This window comes from Suricata suricatta, chromosome 6 (assembly GCF_006229205.1).
Source record: "Suricata suricatta isolate VVHF042 chromosome 6, meerkat_22Aug2017_6uvM2_HiC, whole genome shotgun sequence".
Taxonomy (NCBI): domain Eukaryota; kingdom Metazoa; phylum Chordata; class Mammalia; order Carnivora; family Herpestidae; genus Suricata; species Suricata suricatta.
This window is the reverse complement of record NC_043705.1, coordinates 45577398-45596447: the sequence shown is the minus strand read 5'-3', so window position 1 is coordinate 45596447 and position 19050 is coordinate 45577398. Positions and strand designations below refer to the sequence as shown.

The 19050-nt window shown below is 34.5% G+C and overlaps 1 protein-coding gene across 1 annotated transcript in view; it reads right to left on the bottom strand.

The window, feature by feature from the left end:
• The window catches only part of CWC27 (CWC27 spliceosome associated cyclophilin), a 177933-nt gene that overhangs the window by 9952 nt on the left and 148931 nt on the right, over nucleotides 1-19050 (bottom strand). Inside the window, exon 13 of the mRNA XM_029942318.1 lies at nucleotides 15412-15515. Coding sequence (XP_029798178.1) covers nucleotides 15412-15515 — 104 coding nt within the window. The remainder of the gene's footprint in view (nucleotides 1-15411; nucleotides 15516-19050) is intronic.

Genomic DNA, 19050 nt, shown 5'->3' with positions numbered 1-19050 from the left:
GAGGTCATAAAGGTGGGCCATCTGCAAGCCAAAGAAAGAAGTCTCACTAGTAATCAACCCTGATGACGCTTTCATCTTAGACTTCTAGCCTCCAAAACTGTGAGAAAATAAATTTCAGTTGTTTAAGTCACCTAGTCAGAATACCTAGTGGTATTTTGTTACGGTAGCCCTAGGAGACTATTACACTTAGCTTTTACCTAATGTTCTTTTTTCTCTTCCAGGATCCCATTCAGGATATCACATTACATTTAGTTGTCAAGTTTCCTTAGGCTATTCTTGGCTATGGCAATTGGCAATTTCTCAGAATTTCCTTGTTTTGATCACTTTGACAGTTTAGAAGAGTACTGGTGGGGTATTTTGTAGGATGCCTACACTATAGGGATTTATCTCATGTTTTTCTCAGGGTATGAGTGGGCTTATGGGCTATTAGGAGAAAGACCATAATGTAAAGTACAATTTTCATTATATCATATCAAGGGCAAATGCTATCAACATGATTTATGATGTTGATGTTGGCCTTGATCACCTCACTGAGTGCTTGCCAGTGTTTTCCACTCTAAAGTTACTTCCCCCCTTGCTTTCCATGTTGTACTTTTGGGAGGGAATTCAGTATGCATAACCCTCACCTAAGGTGTGAGAAGTTGTGCTTTTCTACTCTTTTTATTTAAAAATTTATTGGATATTTTTGCTTGAAGCCTCCTTCAGCTGGTATTTTTATTTGGATTATATTAGGTTTATGAAATAATCAAGATAATTTTTTTGTTGTTGTTAAAAACTAAGCATTATAGAAACATGGTATACCTACCTAGCCATATAACAGACTGAGTTTTTGTTTAATTTAAAAAAATGTTTTCTAAGTGATAATTTCACAGCAACTGGTTAACTGATACTGACCTTTGTGTATTTATTTTGTAGCTGGCCACAATACTGAAGTCTTAGAACTTTAGATAGATAATTTTGGATTTTCTAGATCTGCAAATAACTTGGTTTCCTCCATTCCATTTTACAATTAAGTAACTAAAGAGAAGCTATTGAATTTATTTATCAAACTGAAGCCTGCTTCCCACTTCATAGTCTAAAAACTTTAGGAAGTCTAAGTATCACACATACTTTTAAGGATCTTTTGTTGCTAATGGAAAATGAAGATCAAAATAATTTCTGTAGAATCTGGATAACTATATTAAACATTATTAAAGTTTAAAAAAGTATATCTAATATGAATATCATAACTTTAAGATTTTTTTCAAATGAATTACTCAACACTAGCTGTATAGAGAATAATGACATTATCAACTCCAAATATTACAATTTTTTTCTATGATTCTCTGTTCACTTTTGATACTGTTTAAAATGTAAATGACAATTTTGTTTAAACATTTTGACATTTTCACATGATTTCTAGAATATAGTTTCAAACATCAATTGGATGATTCTTTCATTTTGACATTTTACCTATTAAAATGTAATATTTAGGTAGAAATCTTTTAAATTTTTAATTTTAGAACTTTTCTCCATCACTAATTACAGGTAACTTAGGGTTGTATTTTTACAGATGTTCAAAGTTTCTTAAAATTAAGAAATTAAAGGATGAAAGTATCACTACATATGAAAACAGTGTGGATCTTTTCCAACATGAATTAGATAGTAGAAATGACAGTATGAAGAGATAGACAGACAAAACATGAATGAGGCCAAAGATCAAAGTATATTAAAAAAAAAAAGTCCAGGAAATGAGGTCACTGGGATTCTTCATGTTCAGCAGAACAGGTCAGCACAGGACAGAGATGAATGAGAAATGGAAGAGGTTAAATGAAAGAAGGAAATCAAGGAGGAAAAGGACAAGAGAAGAGTCAAAATGGAAACAGAAACAATGACTTAAAGGAAGCAGGAAAAATGCAAGCAGAAATGGTCAAAACTTAGAAGAGATTTTAAAATTGACAGCAGGACAATAGTAACAAAACATAAAAGAAAAACACTGAAATATTTGAAACAAATGAAAATCAGTATAGGAAAATAGAACATGAGGTAAACCACACTAGCCTATGAAAAAGAAAACAAAGATAAAAATGTGGAATTTCTTTTACTGTTCATCATTAACATGGGAAAACTCCTTTCTTCTAAATTTTAAAGAAATGTTAATATTTCTCCCTTGGTTTTGGGTTTTGAAAAGTCACCTCTTAAAAAAATGTCTTGTTTCCCTCAGTTAAAAATAAAAAGTAATCTTTATATTATATAATGTTTTAAATAAATATTGAGTATTGTTGGAGCAAAAGTTAAAGATGTAATTTTCAAAATATCTTCAGCAACACGGGAATGATGTTTCAGGTTTCTTGCCTATCTAACATGCTTCACACTCCATACAACACAGGTGGAAAGATTTAAGAGGCTTTCCAGAATAAGTCTGTAATACACATTCTTACACCTGCCCTGGGGTTTAACCAACTGCTCAGCCAATAACATTTAATCTGTGGCTGTGAACTAACAAAACAACTTGGGAAGATGGAGTTCCCAGTCAAAAGGCCTGGCAAGCAGCTGGGGCATATGGCTATCTGCCCTTCTCTCTCAACAAATCCATGAACAAAGCATGCTTACCTAATGTGATAGAAACTTCTTTCAGGTCAAATTGTATGAAAGCAGAGTAAATACAGAATAGCTTTCTTTACTCAGAAGAAAAAGGGAGAAAAGAGGTGACTACAGGGATTGGACAGAGGGCTTAGAATGAAAATAACTGCCTTTCCAGGGTCAGCAACTCTGACAAGGACCTATTTATAAAGAACCTCATTGGTCTTCTACAGCATTATTTATCGTCCTTTATAAAGTGAATACCAATTAGGAAACCAGGTCTATAATAATATTTCCCTTTGCTTCATTTTATCACTACCTTAGAACTTGGCTAGGAGAGAGTAACAGAAGAAAAACATGTTTACCTTACACTGAATTTATAAGTCTGTACTCTCTAAAGTGATGATGTTCTTTTGCTTTATATTTAAATTTTATTTTAGTTGATATCCCCACTCCCATTTTAGCATCAGTCTCAAGGAAAAAACCTGTCAAACAGAGAAATGCTATAAATTCTAATCATCATCCTGATCTACTGATAGTCAAATACAGAGAAATTAGTTTTCACAAATATCAATAACAATATCAAAAATGAGAACAAAAAAACATTTACTGAGCAGTGACACCCTGTTAAATCCTTTAAAAAGAGTATTTTATGTCATCCACAAACTAACCTATCAGAAAGGTACTGTTTACTATCCTCTGATTCGTTTAAGCAACAGGATTAGAAAGGTTATACAATTTGCCTGAAATCACACAGCTAATAAATTTCCATTTGGGGATTCAAATCAGGTCTGATTCCAAACCCCATATTCGTAATCACTCTCCTCTATATTCCCATGGAAAACTCTGGGTAAATGTGCCAAGAACTTCTAGTTCAGGTTAAACTTTTGAATAACTTTCTGAATTTTAATTTTTCAAATTAAAGGGATTATAATATTAGGGACAAGGACTTAATATCTGCTGTGATTTAAGGGGGGGGCTAGACAATTTTTAACCAAAAATTTATAATAAAGTCCTGAAGTCACTTAGTTAGCTTTGTTACTACAGTAATAAACAATGACACTGCTTCATAAGCAAATGAAATATATGTAGGATAGCTCAGAAACTGTTGCAGTATAAAAATTACACAAAAGAAGACAATTACTGAACCAAGCATGATTAGCTATGTCTAAGATATACCACTTCCTGTCTCTGAGATATTGACCGAAGATCTTAACCTTTCTGTGCTCCAGATTCTTCCCACATAATTTAATAACATTTGGCTTATAGGTTTAAGGAGGATTATGTAAATACTAGTAAAAGTTAGCTTCTTCTTATAGCTTTTATTTCTAGTAAAAAAAACAGCTCAATTTTACGTACTACAGCTGACTGAATGATCTGCATACAAAGACCAGAACATTATTGTTACATTTAACTTATACCAGAGAGGATGGGGATGTTAATAACTCAAAATGGTAGGTCGTAGAAAGATTACTAATGAATGTTCTGGAAGAATATTTTGTGGCTTGCATTTATACATGGCAGTCCTAGATGTTCTGGAGATTAACATCATGTAAAATACAAGTGAGGTGTTATCTACTGTATGACTTTGTTAATCCTTTGTGCTTTCTTTTGTTCAGCACCAGGGAGATGGGAGAAATTCTAATCAAATCTCTCATAAAAACAGTTACTAACCTACGCCATAAATTGGCAATCAAATATCCTAGATTTCGTTCTCCTTTCTTCCTCATGCTACTTATTTTCCACATGCAATCTTTTCCATTACTTTGAAGGTAGGGAGTTTGTCTAAAGACTGATTATTTCCTTTTTGGCACTAGGGTTGCAATTTAGGTAGTGGCCACCTGTTAAATTATGGGGCCTTTTTATTGATTCCATGTTCAATTGTCTAAGATTTTTCCAGGTGTGGTTTACTCAAAGAAAATACAAATGGGGCACATTATCCAGTTGCTTAAGCTTTTAAAGTAAAAATATGTGTTGAACAATAGAGATCCAACTTGCTTACCAGATATTAAATAATATTATATGACTATAATAATTTAGCAGTAAGGTACTGACACAGGAGTAGATGGAAAAACCCATAAAAAATAATGAAATTGACCCACAAATATTTCTAAGCCCTCAGTTTATGATAAAGGACATGTGTAATATCAGTGGGGAAAAGCAAAGGATTATTCAGTTGTGGAAGTTAGTAATATTCAAAAAAAAGTTACAAGAATAACCTAATATAATACACTAAATAATCATTTCCAGGTAGATTAAAGATGTAAGTTAAAAATGAAAATAAAACCACAAAAATACTAGAGAAAGATACAATTAGATATTTATATAATCCTGGGATTATGAAAATCTAAAGAATGACACTGGGCCAAAACATGAAAAGCAAGATTGGTAGATTTATAAATGCACATTTAAAACTCCATGTTAAAAACAAAGCCAAAACAAAGCAAACCTCTCACAAACAAATTGTAAGGTACTGACAAACTAGTAAAAATATTTAAAACAAAAAATAATATCCTTAATATTTTTAATTTTTTTAAATGGTTATTTTTGAGAGAGAGAGAGAGAGAGAGAGAGAGAGAGAGAGAAAGAGAGCGCAAAACAGGTGAGGAGCAGACAGAGAGGGAGACACAGAATCTGAAGCAGGCTCTGGGCTCTGAGCTGTCAGCACAGAGCCTGATGTGGGGCTTGAACTCACAAACCGCAGGATCATGACCTGAGCCAATGTTGGACGCTCAACGGAATGAGCCATCAAGTGCCCCAATAATATCCTTAATGTTAAAGAGCTTTTGTAAATCAGCAAGAAATATATAATCATATTAGACTGTGCACTTAATAAAAAAAGATTATATACTTAATAACCACCACCACCACCACAAATGAAATATAAATGTCCAGTTAACACATTTTTAAAAGTTCAACTTTATCAGTAAACAAAGAAATACAAAATAATATAAAGTAGAAACTGGCAAAGATTAACATATCTATATTTGTTACCTATGATATATTATAACATACACATACTTACATAATACTTTGCATAAGGAGAAACCAGCAACTTCATACATTGCTGGTACAGGTATAAATGATTTAACATTCTGGAATGCAATCTAGCAAAGATCTTATCAAGGTATACTTGAGCTGACAAAAATCACAATCTGGGGGAGGGAACTGGTTGAAAGAGGCATGAGGGAACTTTTCAGGGGTGATATAAATGTTCTAGATTTTGTTTTGGTGGGGTTTACATGGGTATGTACAATTTTGAAAATTCATCTAAATTAATGAATAAGAACTATGCAATTTATATAATTTACTATACTATATATGCATATATATATTTATAAAAATGCTTAGCAGTTTCACTTCTCTTAACCTGAGGAAATAACAGTACACTTACAAAATACATAACATTGGATATTCACTCATCAAAGACTCCTAATGAAAAATCAAATACATTTTTCCATTCTTGAGAAAAGTGTAATATAGACAAAAGCATTAGTGATGATTCTCTGTGGGGTATGAAATTACTAGTGATTTTTTTTCTTTCCTGTCCTTTTTCAATGTTTTTTATACAGACTGTATTATAAACACAAAGTAGGTTATGTGAAAAATCAATATGATAATGAGTATTAATTTCATCTAATAATTCTCTAAAAGAAATGATACAAATGGAAAAAATTTTTAACAATTTAAAAAATTTGTAAAAATTTTATTTTTAGAAATACAAACAACTATGTACAAATTCTGCATCTTCTTTCACTAAATTTCACCTGGAACCTTAGTACTTGGGCTTTTCTATCCTGCTTTAAGCATCATTTAACTTTGAGATATGGTTAAAGTAATAGCATTTTTGTTCATATTTTCTTGATTGTCTGTGTATAATGGCCGCTTTCATTTTGTACTGGCTTGGTTGCTGTCTGTACTCCCACTGTGAAATCATTTTTTTACTACAATGTGTTTAATCCCAAGGACCTTTGCTCCTTAAGTCTTCTTCCCAGTAAAAATGAACTACTTATGCCTACAAGGGTCTTTCTCTGTTTGAAAATGCTGTCAGCTTAAAAAAAAAACAAAACAACCTAAAAAACAAAACAAAAAAGAAACAAAAGTTTCTGGAGATAGTCCAAGTCATGTATGATTGTGTATTCTCAGCATAGAAAAGGTAATCTTGCCCACTCTCCTCCTCTTTCTCTATGAGTGCTGAATTTACATTAACTAAACTCTGGAAGCCTTCAGGTTTTATAATCTGGATTCAGCTAAAGAGTCTGCTTTATAATACTTTCCTCCTTTTCTCAACATTTTAAAATAGAACCATCATGCACAACTAGAAAATTTAATGAATATACATTCCTTCTAGGTCACAGACAACATAACTGAGGTAAATTAACATTTGCTTTTTCTTTATATGTTATTTTTCTTTGATATTATTACATCAAGATGACTGTATAACTAACAATTTGTCAATTTCATTTAGAATGCTTACTTAGTAATGCTTGAGTACCCGTGAGGCCTTACCCATACTACTCCAGCACTATGCACCCCGTTCCCTCTCACACCTAACATTTCCCGAGAATTTCCTTAGAGTCAGGCATCTTGTAACTTTATAACCACTTTACATCAGTTATCTCATTTAATTCTAATAATACCCTGAGGTAGATATTGTTATCTCCACTTTAGAGGTTAAGAAATTAAGGCTTGCAATAGAGGTTGCTTGTTCAGGCAGTCTGATTTAACAGCTTGTTGTATAATTAAAGCATAATTCAATATGTAGAATTATAGAGAGCCTCCATAGTGGTGCATTTCTTTAAAAGAATGTGAAAAGTATTCCAAAGATTAGAGTGGATGACATAGATGTTGTAACCAGCTCCAGAAGACAGATATTATTATTTAGAATCAAAGGTCTTTGCAAGTCAAGTTGATTTCCCCCACCCCTCATTTTTATTAGTCCATGTTAAAATCACTGTTGGTAGAAGTTGGTGTTCTGGAAGCAGCAGGGGCTCTTAAGTGTGACCAAGAGCCTCACTACTTATTACTGTGTGATCTTGGACAAATAACCTAACTTTCTGAGACTGAGTTTCCTCACTTATAGAATGGGAATAGTACTGATTATCTAATGGAATTGTAAGAAACAAACCAACCATAGCTGTTCCCTAACTCATGAGCCCTATGAGGGTTAAATGAGGAAAGATAGCATTAAGGTCCTAGCAGTATACCTGAAATATATCACATGCAAATATGTGCTTCAAGAATGAATTTGTTGGGGGGCACGTGGGTGGCTCAGTTGGTTAAGTGTCTGACTCCGGCTCAGGTCATAATATCACAGTTTGTGGGTTTGAGCCCCGCGTTGGCCTCTGTGAGGGCAGCTCAGAGCCTGGAGCCTGCTTCGGATTCTGTGTCTCCCTCTCTCTGCCCCTCACCTGCTTGCACACTCTCTCTCTCTCTCTCTCTCTCTCTCTCTCTCTCTCTCTCTGTCTCTCTCAAAAATAAAACATTTAAAAAATCTTATAAAAAAAAGAATGAATTGGGTGGATTCAGAGCCACCTTTATCTCTATTACCAGTAGAAGAATGTGAACAAAGAGCATAAAAAGATGCATATTTACTTTAAAGTCAAGTATAAGTCATTTCTACTGTCAGTTGTTTTGCAAATCTTATTAAGATGAATAACTGGTAATTGGCTCAAAATACACTTAACAGCTGGTTATAAAAGAAATGATGAGATTGCACATTAAAGTAACTGCAGACCTGCCAAAACCAAAATGTTTGTGAAAATGTAAATACTCCACAAGCAGAAAAAGAAAAAAAATCAATCTAGACACAGATCCCACAGCCTTCACAAAATAATTCATGATGGATCATAGACCAAAATAAATAAGTCACAGAGATGAAAAGTAAGGCATAGGGAATATAGTCAGTAATATTTTAAAAACATTGTATGGTGACAAATGGGAATTACACTTGTCCTGGTGAGTGTTGAGTAATGTAGAGGATTGTTGGATCAGTGTCATACACCTGAAACTAATATAACACTGCATGTTAATTATACTTCATTTAAAAATGGATCATAGGCCAAATGTCTGCAACACGCAAAAATGTAAAACTCCTAGAAGGTAACATAGAAAATCTAGATAGCCTTGGCTCTTAGATGCAACACCAAAGGCATGAAACAATGGATAAGCTGGATTTCACGGAAGTTAAAAACTTCTGCTCTGTGCAAAACAGTACGAAGAGAATAAGAAGACAAGCCTCAGACTGGGAGAAAATATTTACAAAAGACATACCTGCATATACAAAGAACTCTTAAAACTCAGTAAGAAGAAAATTAACAACTGGATTAAAATGTGAGCAAAAAACACTAGGAGACACAAATAGTGTGTGGAAAGATGGTCACCGTCATAGGTCACTGAGGACCCACAGATTAAAACAACAACGAAATGCCACTCCAAACCTGTCAGAAGGGTCAAAATCTAAAACAACGAGAAGACCGAATTCCAGTCAGGAAGTGGAGTGACAGCGACTCTCACTCACTGCAGTGGGAAAGCAGAATGGTCAGGCCACTTTGGATGATAGTTTGGCAGTTTCTTACAAAACTAAACATGCTCTCACCATATGATATAGCAGTTATGCGCCTTGGTATTTATCCTAAAACTTAAGTCCACACAAAAACTTAACACATGGATGTTTATAGCAGCTTTATTCATGATTGCCAAAACTTGAAAGCAGCTGAGGTGTCCATTAGTAGGTGAATGTATAAGTAAACTGTGCTACCTACAGACAAGGAATATTATTCAGCACTAAAAAAAGAGCCACGAATGCATAAAGTTCATGGAGGAATCTTAAATGCATATTACTAGGTGAAAGGAGCCAACCCAAAAAAGTTATATACTCTCTAATCCCAACTATATGACATTTTGGAAAAGGCAAGACTGTGCACACAGTAAAATCATCTGTGGTTGCCAGCATTAGTGGGAAAGTGAGAAATGAATAGGCAGAACATAGAGAATTTTTAGGGCAGTGGAACTGTTCTGTATGGTACTATAATGGTAGGTATGTGTCATTATACATTTATCCAAACCCATAGAATATACTTCACTGACACGAAGCCCTGATGTAAACTGTGGCCTTTAAGAGATAATGATGTGTGAACGTAGGTTCATCATTTGTAACAAATGTACCACTCCGGTGTGGGGTATTAATAGTTGAGATGGCTGTGTGTTGTGGGGGAGTTTGGGGGAGGAAGATGTGAACTCTTTATAGTTTCTGCTCAATTTTGCTGTAAGTCTAAAGCTGCTCTAAAAAAGCCTATTACCAAACATTTCTGAAAAAGAAAAAAAGGCAGTTACAGGCCAGTTTGGAGTTGCTGTGAGCATGATAAGACTTATGTTTTAAGCAGGTCTAGGCCATTTAGGACTGGGCACATTTAATTCAGAAAGCACTACTTTGGTACTTCTTGAGAACAAGGGTCACAAAATGGGAGATTGAGTAAAGCTTCCCAGGACTTAAAACTGGGTCATTATTCCTACCAAAAAGAATCATCAATTCTCAAAGTGTGACTTGGGGATCGCTGTGTCTCTACTGTCAAAATTATTTTAGTATGAATACTGAAACATTATTTGTCTTTTTTCATTTTTATTCCTATCCTTAGGAATGTACAGTGGAGATTTTCAGAGAATACATGATGTGTGGGATCGAAACAGAGTGAAGAAGAAGATAAGAGAATCCGGCTGCTTCTGTTATGTCAGACCTTGGGAGAGATGCAGAACAAGGTAGAGTGAAAAAACAATCACACCACTTTTCTCACTAGATTTTCTCCTGTGAAAATATAATGTCTCTTCATACAATTTTTATTTATGTTAACATGAAATGGGCTTATTATTATTTTAAGTGTTTTAATTCTTTAGTTTTAATTTCTATTAAGGTAAATATCAATAGATATATGCTATATAAATCAAAGCTCTTTGGAGTCCTCACTAATTTTTAAGAGTATAAAAGGGTCCAGAGAAAAAAATGTGAGACCTGCTGTTCTGGCTAATGCTAATGGGTAAAGAAGATCTCTCATTTGGCTAATGTGAGTTTTCATTATTCTCACAGCATTTGTCCTTATGCCTGTATTTGGGTTTGTCTACACTGACTTGTTACCCATGCTTGGCAAAGTCCTGATTGAATGAAGTGGAGACTATAATTAAAATATTCATTTGTAGTCATGGTACCCTTCACTCAATATATGACTAAACCTGATACAAATTACAGTGTTTATTATATATAAAAGTTGTTTAAAGCTTTGCCAGTGAGGTGAAGCTGTGTCCTTAAATGGTATCTTAGAAGGAGGTCTGAATAGGCCTAACAGTCAATACTTTTTCTTTTTACATCTGCATTATTAAATTTTCACTGTTTTGAATACTCAGACAACTGGTTCTTGTTGCGTCTATGCTATGCTAACTTCAGAGGAACACTTGAAAACTACCTCATGCTAAATCTTGGTTCTCAAACTCTAATCTCTAGCACAAACAATGACTGAGGGACAAACTGATTTTTAATGCAAGCCAAGGTACAGTAATAAAACTGAAAAACAAAAACAAAAAAAGAATCCAGATCCAACAAGTCCTAACCTATAAGGATAATTTTTTCAGAACCAAGAACAAAACCATTTAGACTGACAAGCTTCAAGAGTTAGGGTGAAATGTGTACTAGTTTTATTAAAAACAGAATCAAACCAGACTGCGTATTTTTTAAAACTTTATAGGGGCAAAGCTTTTTTCTAAAACGTTATTCTCTTTCATGGAGTACTGCAAAATACATTAATTAATTTGTGAGATTCTAACAGCCCTAAAAGCAAGTCATAAAAATGATACTTACTTGAGAGTATAAACTGGAATGACATTTTGGGAGGGCCATTTGAAAATATTTAGCAGAAGCCTACTATGCATACCTACTGACTAAGAAATTCTGGTTTTGGAAGTTGACCTGGAGAGAACTGGCAATGACGAAGACACATGGATGTGCATTACATCCAACAACGTGAGGCTGATCAAGAAAACTTTGGTTTATCATGCTGTGATGGCCTACTACGTGGCCTGATACAAATACATAACAATTAATCACAGAAGTATGTATAGCAAGGGAAGATATTTACTGTATATAGGTGAGAGCAATATATAGCTGAAAGCAAGTTTAAGATTACAGCATTATATGATTTTAGTTCTGCCTAAAATATGTATGGACATAAAAATATTTGGAAGCATATAAATTAATGATATTTATTGTTGAGTTGGGGATCACAGGTGAGTTTTATTTACTTTTTCTGAGGAGTCTGTAATTTGGTTTTGGTTTGGTGAACATCTTTCCTTTATATAGTAAAAATAATTATTAAAATGTTTACTTGAGGCAACCAGGTAATTATTGGTGTTTCTCTAATTCTTAGAATACTGAATAGTGTAAGTACTATGGGAAAGTGGGGGAGGGGAGAGTGATGAGAAGAGGAGGGAGGAAGGCAGATAGACATTTATATTATTTATTATTTTATAATATATATTTGTTGCAAAGTATTAGGTTAATCTGATTTAACAATCTTAAAAAAGTTTCAGTGGAACATAGTAGTAAATAGTTAAATGTTCACAAGAATACACTCTACTCTCATAGATTTAATTTTTCTCCTCTCCTTGGAATGCTGATTTTGTTCTGTAGGAGCAGGTGGCTTTCTTTTTTATGTCTCTCTTCTTTCTTGTCAGAAACAGCTCTCTCAAAACTTTTTTGGGAGCTAACCAAGCTTTATCTAACCAAACCCAAAATGGCATATGGACTTCATCCACATGGTCATATGAATCTGTTGGCTGATGACTCCTGCCATGTATCTAATCGGTTTTATAAAATCCATGCTTGAAGAAAGATTCTATAGCTATAAGAGTGTGATGCTGTGGAGGAAGGAATGTAGTGGCAAAGAGGCTACTTTCGCTGCTACACTGGAGTCTGGGAGCCATCACTGCCACCAAATATTGGCAATATATATCCCAACAAAGGAAGAATCCTAATAATTTTGAGTGAAAAATTTCTATCATGCATTTCAGCTTAGATCTACTAATAACACTTCTTTAAATGCCTCATTAGGCAGTGAAATCTGGGAGTAATTATCAAACACCATATACAGTGTTTACAATAGAATCAAATTTCTTTTCTTCTCTCCCCCCACCTTTTTTTTTTTTGCATAAAAAAGTAGAATGCTGCTGAATGGTACCCAAATGTCTCTTGTATACCATGCCAATACAGCAGCTCAGCCAAAAATGCGAACAGAATAGTTTGCCAAGTAAAAGAAAACATAACAAATTGGTAATGGTTTCTATCTTGACAGAAAATGAAAATGATCCCTCAATGTGTGGTCACTCATGCGGACACATAAAAATGTCTGAGAAGCAATCATTTTACCTCAGATAACAGACCCTGACAGTGTAGTACAGCACTGGCTGACTTTCACTTCTGAGAAAAGCGGTAACCGTGACCTACAAAATAGTCTGGTAACCATGTAATTTATGCATAACACACATGCACATGCCATGCACTCATAATATTTGCCATAAATCATTTTGAATATAAGACTTCTTTTCTGAGTGGAATATGCTTTATGAGAGATGGTCTAAATCACCAGAGTCCTGATAAACTTGAACGGGTGTGTTTATGAACAGAAAGGATGTTGTTGCTTATCAGGTTACAACATTTCAATAGCCTGTATTGCAATAAAAAGAGTCCCCTGTATTCTGTATGATTCTGTGTAGTGCCTTGAAACACTAAAGGTATTTTTTATTAGATGTAGATAAAACAAATACAAAAAATGTATAGGTACATAGTGGATACTTCTGACATTCTGTTCAGGAGACTCTTAATTCAAAGTAGAAATGAACCCCCTGAAGACCTGGGAAGTCTTTAACTTGCTTACCCTTCCTTTTCCACATAGTTTTGTTCCCCAAATGGAGAGTGGTCAACATCACTGACCAGTGATTTAACCATCTGGCAAAGTTTTCCCATTTGTTTACTTTCTAATGAGGATGTTAGAACATGGAGTGTACTGTGAAATCACATCAAAAGCAAGAATGATGATTTTAAAAACACTGATTGACATCTGAAGCTAATGAGGAATTCACAATGAGAGAAAACGGAACCAAGTGGCTATGAAGAACCTTGGGAAGTTAAATGGTCTTGCCAAGTTAAAAGTAAATTTGAATCCTGCAAATGAAATTTCTGGGTTTAAATTTGTTGGTGACTTTCCTGTTCAATAAAAAAGGACTTAAATGGCTTATAAAAAGGCTAAAAAAACTCATTGGGCATCAAACTGCTCTTACAAAACACCATCTTGATGACTTAAGTGTAAATGAATCAGAAACACATGGATCATATTTCCTTAAAAATGCATATGGATTCAAAAATAAAGGGAAGAGGATTTGGCAAAACATTTTTGTGTGTGGTGGCTGAACCCAAAACATTTGAAAGATATTTTGAGACATTCAGGGAATCCAAAATAAAACTAAACCTGTCCAGTCATATAAAAAACAAAGTTCTTCAATGTAATGTGCATTTATCTCTAAGGGTCAATCAACACTCACTAAGTCTTCACCTTTGGCACACAACTGTGGGAGGAGTCAGCTTCTGCCTTTAAGCAACTTTGAATTTAAGTATAAACAAATACACATAAGTAATAGAAACCAATTAAAAGAGTCTCAGGGTTAAATAACAAAAAGACACATAACCTAGATAATATAGAAACTATATAGAGAGAAACAGAGAAGTACTTCAGGGTCCTAGGGGAGGTAGGATTCATTCCATTCAAATCATCAGCCCCTCAGTCCTTTTGATTAAAGTTGTATATAGTTGCAGAATCCTACTTGCTTAAATGTTTTCTTAAGTGTTTTTATGTCTTTTTAAATGTGTGTCCCAGCCCTCTTTCCTCCACCCTCTAGATTTGTGAGTGCTCAACAAATCTTGCTGACTGGTTTCCTGGAGGATGAGAGTGGTGAACAGTTTGGAAATAGGAGAGAGATGCTGTCTGGCAGAGAGGAGTGAGGCTATGATTCTGGGTTGGGGTAATGGCACATGTGACAGTTCAGAGGCTCCAGAGGGTGAGTCATATGTGAGGGGTGACCCTTTGGCTTGCTTGCAGTAATGTGCTTGAGCCAGGGTGTAGTGGGAGGTGAGGGCAGTTAGGTGTGGGGAGTCTTAATATACTACATGTGAAGTCAACTGGAGGACAGAGGAGTGTGATAAGGGAAAGCACAATTCTTATTCCTTTTTTTTTTTTTCCTTTTTGCCAGTATAGGATAAAGTGTTAAGCACAGGACATGTATAAGTCATTAATTTCTTTATTTCTTATCAGTGTCTTAGAAAGCTGAAAAACAGCCAAAGAAAAAATAAGTTGACTGTGTATGAATTGTTAGGATCCTGTAGGTCATAAATTTTAGGAGGAACTTAGTAGGATTATGAAATCTATTACTGAGTCCTAAAATGTTGTGGGAAAGTGTAAAAAATTAATGATTTAGAATCTTTTGAGGCTGCTTCCTAGCTGTTTAATGTGAATCTTATCTTTTCTACAATATTAGAAAGTTATTTAGGACAGGGAGAGTGTCACATATTTCTTGTGTATTTTCCACTGGCTAGCACAATACTGGGAACACACCAAGCACTCAATAAATGCTTACTGAAGTGAAATGAAATCAAAAGGTGCTGAGGCGCTATAATGACTAGGGTGTGATTAAAGGTGAAGTCTCGGGGGGCGGGAGGGAGGATGAGATAGTGGAAATGGCCTAATATCCTAATAGCAAGTCTGTTCTGAGCCTATTTGTTCATGGTTAATACAGAGAAATCAAAGCCCTTACCATCCTTCATCATCTTCTACTTCTGCTTCAGAAATGTCGTTTTCAGGAGTTTCAGCAATTGCTTGAGTGAGTTTAGATTTAAACTGGTTCAGCAGCGCCAGGGTCTGAAAAAAATGATTACATTGCTAAGTTTTCTGATAAGGATAAATACAATTTTAGAAGAGACACTGAAATTTGATTAAGAAAATTTGAAACACTTACTAAGACTTAGATAAATTTTTAAATTTTGAAGGAAAAAAAAAAACTCCAGCAGTGATTGTTATTCACAAATCTTGACAATACCCTGTTTGTATTTGCACTGACATTTTCCCTCAGACTGTTTTCTGATTTGGGGAACATTAAGTTGCTTATATAGAAGATCTTTAAACTTTAAATTTCTTGCTTGTTAATGGCTAATTTTTATGGTCCACAAAACAAGGGCGTACTTCAATAAAATATGTAAAATCAAAAAATAAAATACCAATTACAAATATTATTTGTCATTGAACAAATTTCCAAAAATGTAAAAATATCAGTGGGAAAGAAGGTGAAATGAATAAATACATTAACTGGTGGAAGATGGGTAAATTGGAGTGATATTTTTAGAAAGCTATTTAAATTTATCAAAACTCTAAGATGATCATTCCCATTGATTCAATCATTTTAATCCAGGGAATACATGAAGAAAAATAAAATGAAACAGAAAATGGCTTATGGAAAAGATGTACACTGCAGCTATATTCCTACAAATGGAAAAATGAAAACATGTTAAATGCCTATCAGTAATGAACTTGATAAATTTGGTAAAAAGCAGTGAATATGCTATTACACTATTATTAAAAATGATATACAAGAAGCATTACGTTCTATTGTTATGTAAAAGAAGTGAGGCATAAATACCATGGTCAGTAGGCTTTTAAGAAAAGGGCAAAATTTCTCTGATTCTTATTTGTCTCCCATGTCCTTTGGGAGTAACAAACAAGTGCCTACAGTTTTGTAATTACTCTATCCTCTTGCTAGAACTTAACAGCTTACTCCAGAATGTGAGTAGAGAACAAAAGCTGGAAAATTATTTTTATCCTTCAGTTTAAAAAAAACATTTCACATACTTGTGAAATGGGGTGAAGTACTACCTGTCTAAAAAAATCCAATGACTAATTAACACACTAACACATTGAATTCAGTACTAAAATATTCATATTTCATAAGGAAAAAGAGGTATGTTAGTTCAATATGTGAACAACAAGTACAATAAAGCATCACAAGAAATTGTTAGGTTCTGTAATTTATCTAGGAGATACGATTGAGACCACAGTTCATGGAAAAATTTAATCAGGTTTAGGTGGTCTAGATCTGAAGCTCAATAAAGATAGATGGTACTAGAAACAAAGACAGTTAGGGAATCCTCGGTGGCTCAGCCAGTTAAGTATCCGACTTCAGCTCAGGTCATGATCTCGTCGTTCATGGGTTTGAGCCCCGTGTCGGGCTCTGTGCTGAGAGATAGCTTAGAGCCTGGAGCCTGCTTCATATTCTGTGTATCCTTCTCTCTCTGACCCTCCCCTGCTCATGCTGTGTCTCTCAAAAATAAATAAAAACTTAAAAAAAATTAAAAACCAGAAACAAAGGCAGTTACTACTAAAAATGATAGTGAAAGTGCCTTACATACTTTCTGCAAAATTAATGCCCACATGGACAACAGATGAAAATATACTCATTGCCGCAGCGTCCACTTGGAAATGAGATGAGTTTTGGGGAAAATAATAAATTCCTACAGAATATCATCCATATGGGCATTCAGAGGGCTGCCTAGCGCATTAGGGTTTAGATATTTTATGTTTCCAGAATAGTAATTAAAAGATTCAGCTCTTCAGAGAGTGTTAACAAAAAAAAGAAGGTCTCCCTTGTTTTTAAACCTTATTTGTTAAAAACTCTTATGCTTACAAACTTTTCTTGTACTTGCTTTATAATAAGAAAAGAGTTTAATTTAGCAACATTAGAAAATAAGGAGAAACAAAACAAAAGTATCTATTATCCCATCACTAAGAATAATTATTTTTGACATTTTGGCATATATCCTTTTGGGTGTTTACTTTTGTATATATGTATGAGCTTCTATATCTTTATGTATGTTATATAAAATATATTTCTAAAAGCATATTTCTATATCTATCTATAGCTTAAAAGTAAACCCCATCAATTTTTAATGGTGGACCTTTGTACACTTGGAAATGTCTTTTCTGGAAGCATAAAGAAAAATGAAAACAAAGGAGACTTCTTAGTGGCATGAAATTTAAAAACTTCCTAGAAAATTATGCTAGACCTGGATTTTTTTCCTTGAGGTTTGAAAGTGGCAAGGCAGTCTGTTTTTAGAGCCAGTTAATGTGCTACTGGCATTTGCTCAAAGAAAGGGGACTGTAACAAACAACATCTTCTTGGCCTTTCTTATTAGCCTCTCCTATATTTGAGATTGGAGTTTCTCTAGCTGTGTTCTAAAGGCAGGAGAAGACACTAGGTGGAAAAGCAAACAACACAAAAATAATGGGGCACAACATAGGGTAAAGAAGATGGGATTTGCATAGGGGCATTTCTATTTGGCATCTCTAGGGGAGTTGGTCTTCTGGTTTTGCTGAAGGAATGAATGGCCAACTACTTCTGGCATGGCTCTTCAGCATGGTGAGAGTCTTCCTAGTAGGAGGAAACTGTTTTGAAGAGATCCTGTCTTGGCAGACTTCATGCATGCGTATCTACACAGGAGAGTCTTCTCAACTGGCCTCTGCACCTCTAGTCCTGCCCTGGGTCCAGTATACTCTGTATACTGCAGCCAGGTTGGAGGAATCTTCCCAAAGTGCAAGTGAGATCATGTCATCTCCTTCTTTCAATGGCTTCTCCTCTCCCCTTGGGGTAAGGATAAATTTCTTAATATGGTTCAAAAATGCCTTGCATGAGTTGGTTTCTGCTTCTCTCTCCAGCATCATCTTTATCTTAGTTAGTTATAGTCATACTTACCATCTTTTATAGTTCTTTGCAAAGAGAGCAAAGATTTCTCATATACTCGTCATTTTGTCTGGCCATCTATCTCTATTCAACCCTCAAAGTTGAACTGACCAATCGTTTTCTCAGAGAGGCTTTCCCAGATTCTTAGCCCAAGTTAAGTCCTACTGTTATATATATATTTACATAGTTCCCTATACTTAACCGTACAGAATGCTCATCTTCTTTTATTGGTATTACTCGTTTAACCGACTCTTTCCACTAACAGCTCAGAGAGGATCTGTCCACTTTGTTTAACGCCAAATACAGTGATTACTACATGGAAGGTTCTTAATAATGATTTGCTAGGAGGCCAAAAAAAAAAAAAGAATGCATGAATAAGTATGATCCTTAGGGTATCTCTGTTAGTAAATTCACTGTAGTTGCTATTCAAAGGGCTTTGTGACTCCATGAAAACAAGTTAATAATGTACTTTTTATTGACTTCATCTGATGTGTCATTTTGTTTGAAAATTGCTCAGATAATTTCTCTATAATTATAATTTCCTATACCTGACTTCTTGTTGAACTTTCCCTAGGATTTTCATGCTAAGTACTGATGTATGATCCTTCTTTACCAATAATTAGGTGCCATTTATAATATGGTGATTAGATTAATTTATTCACATAT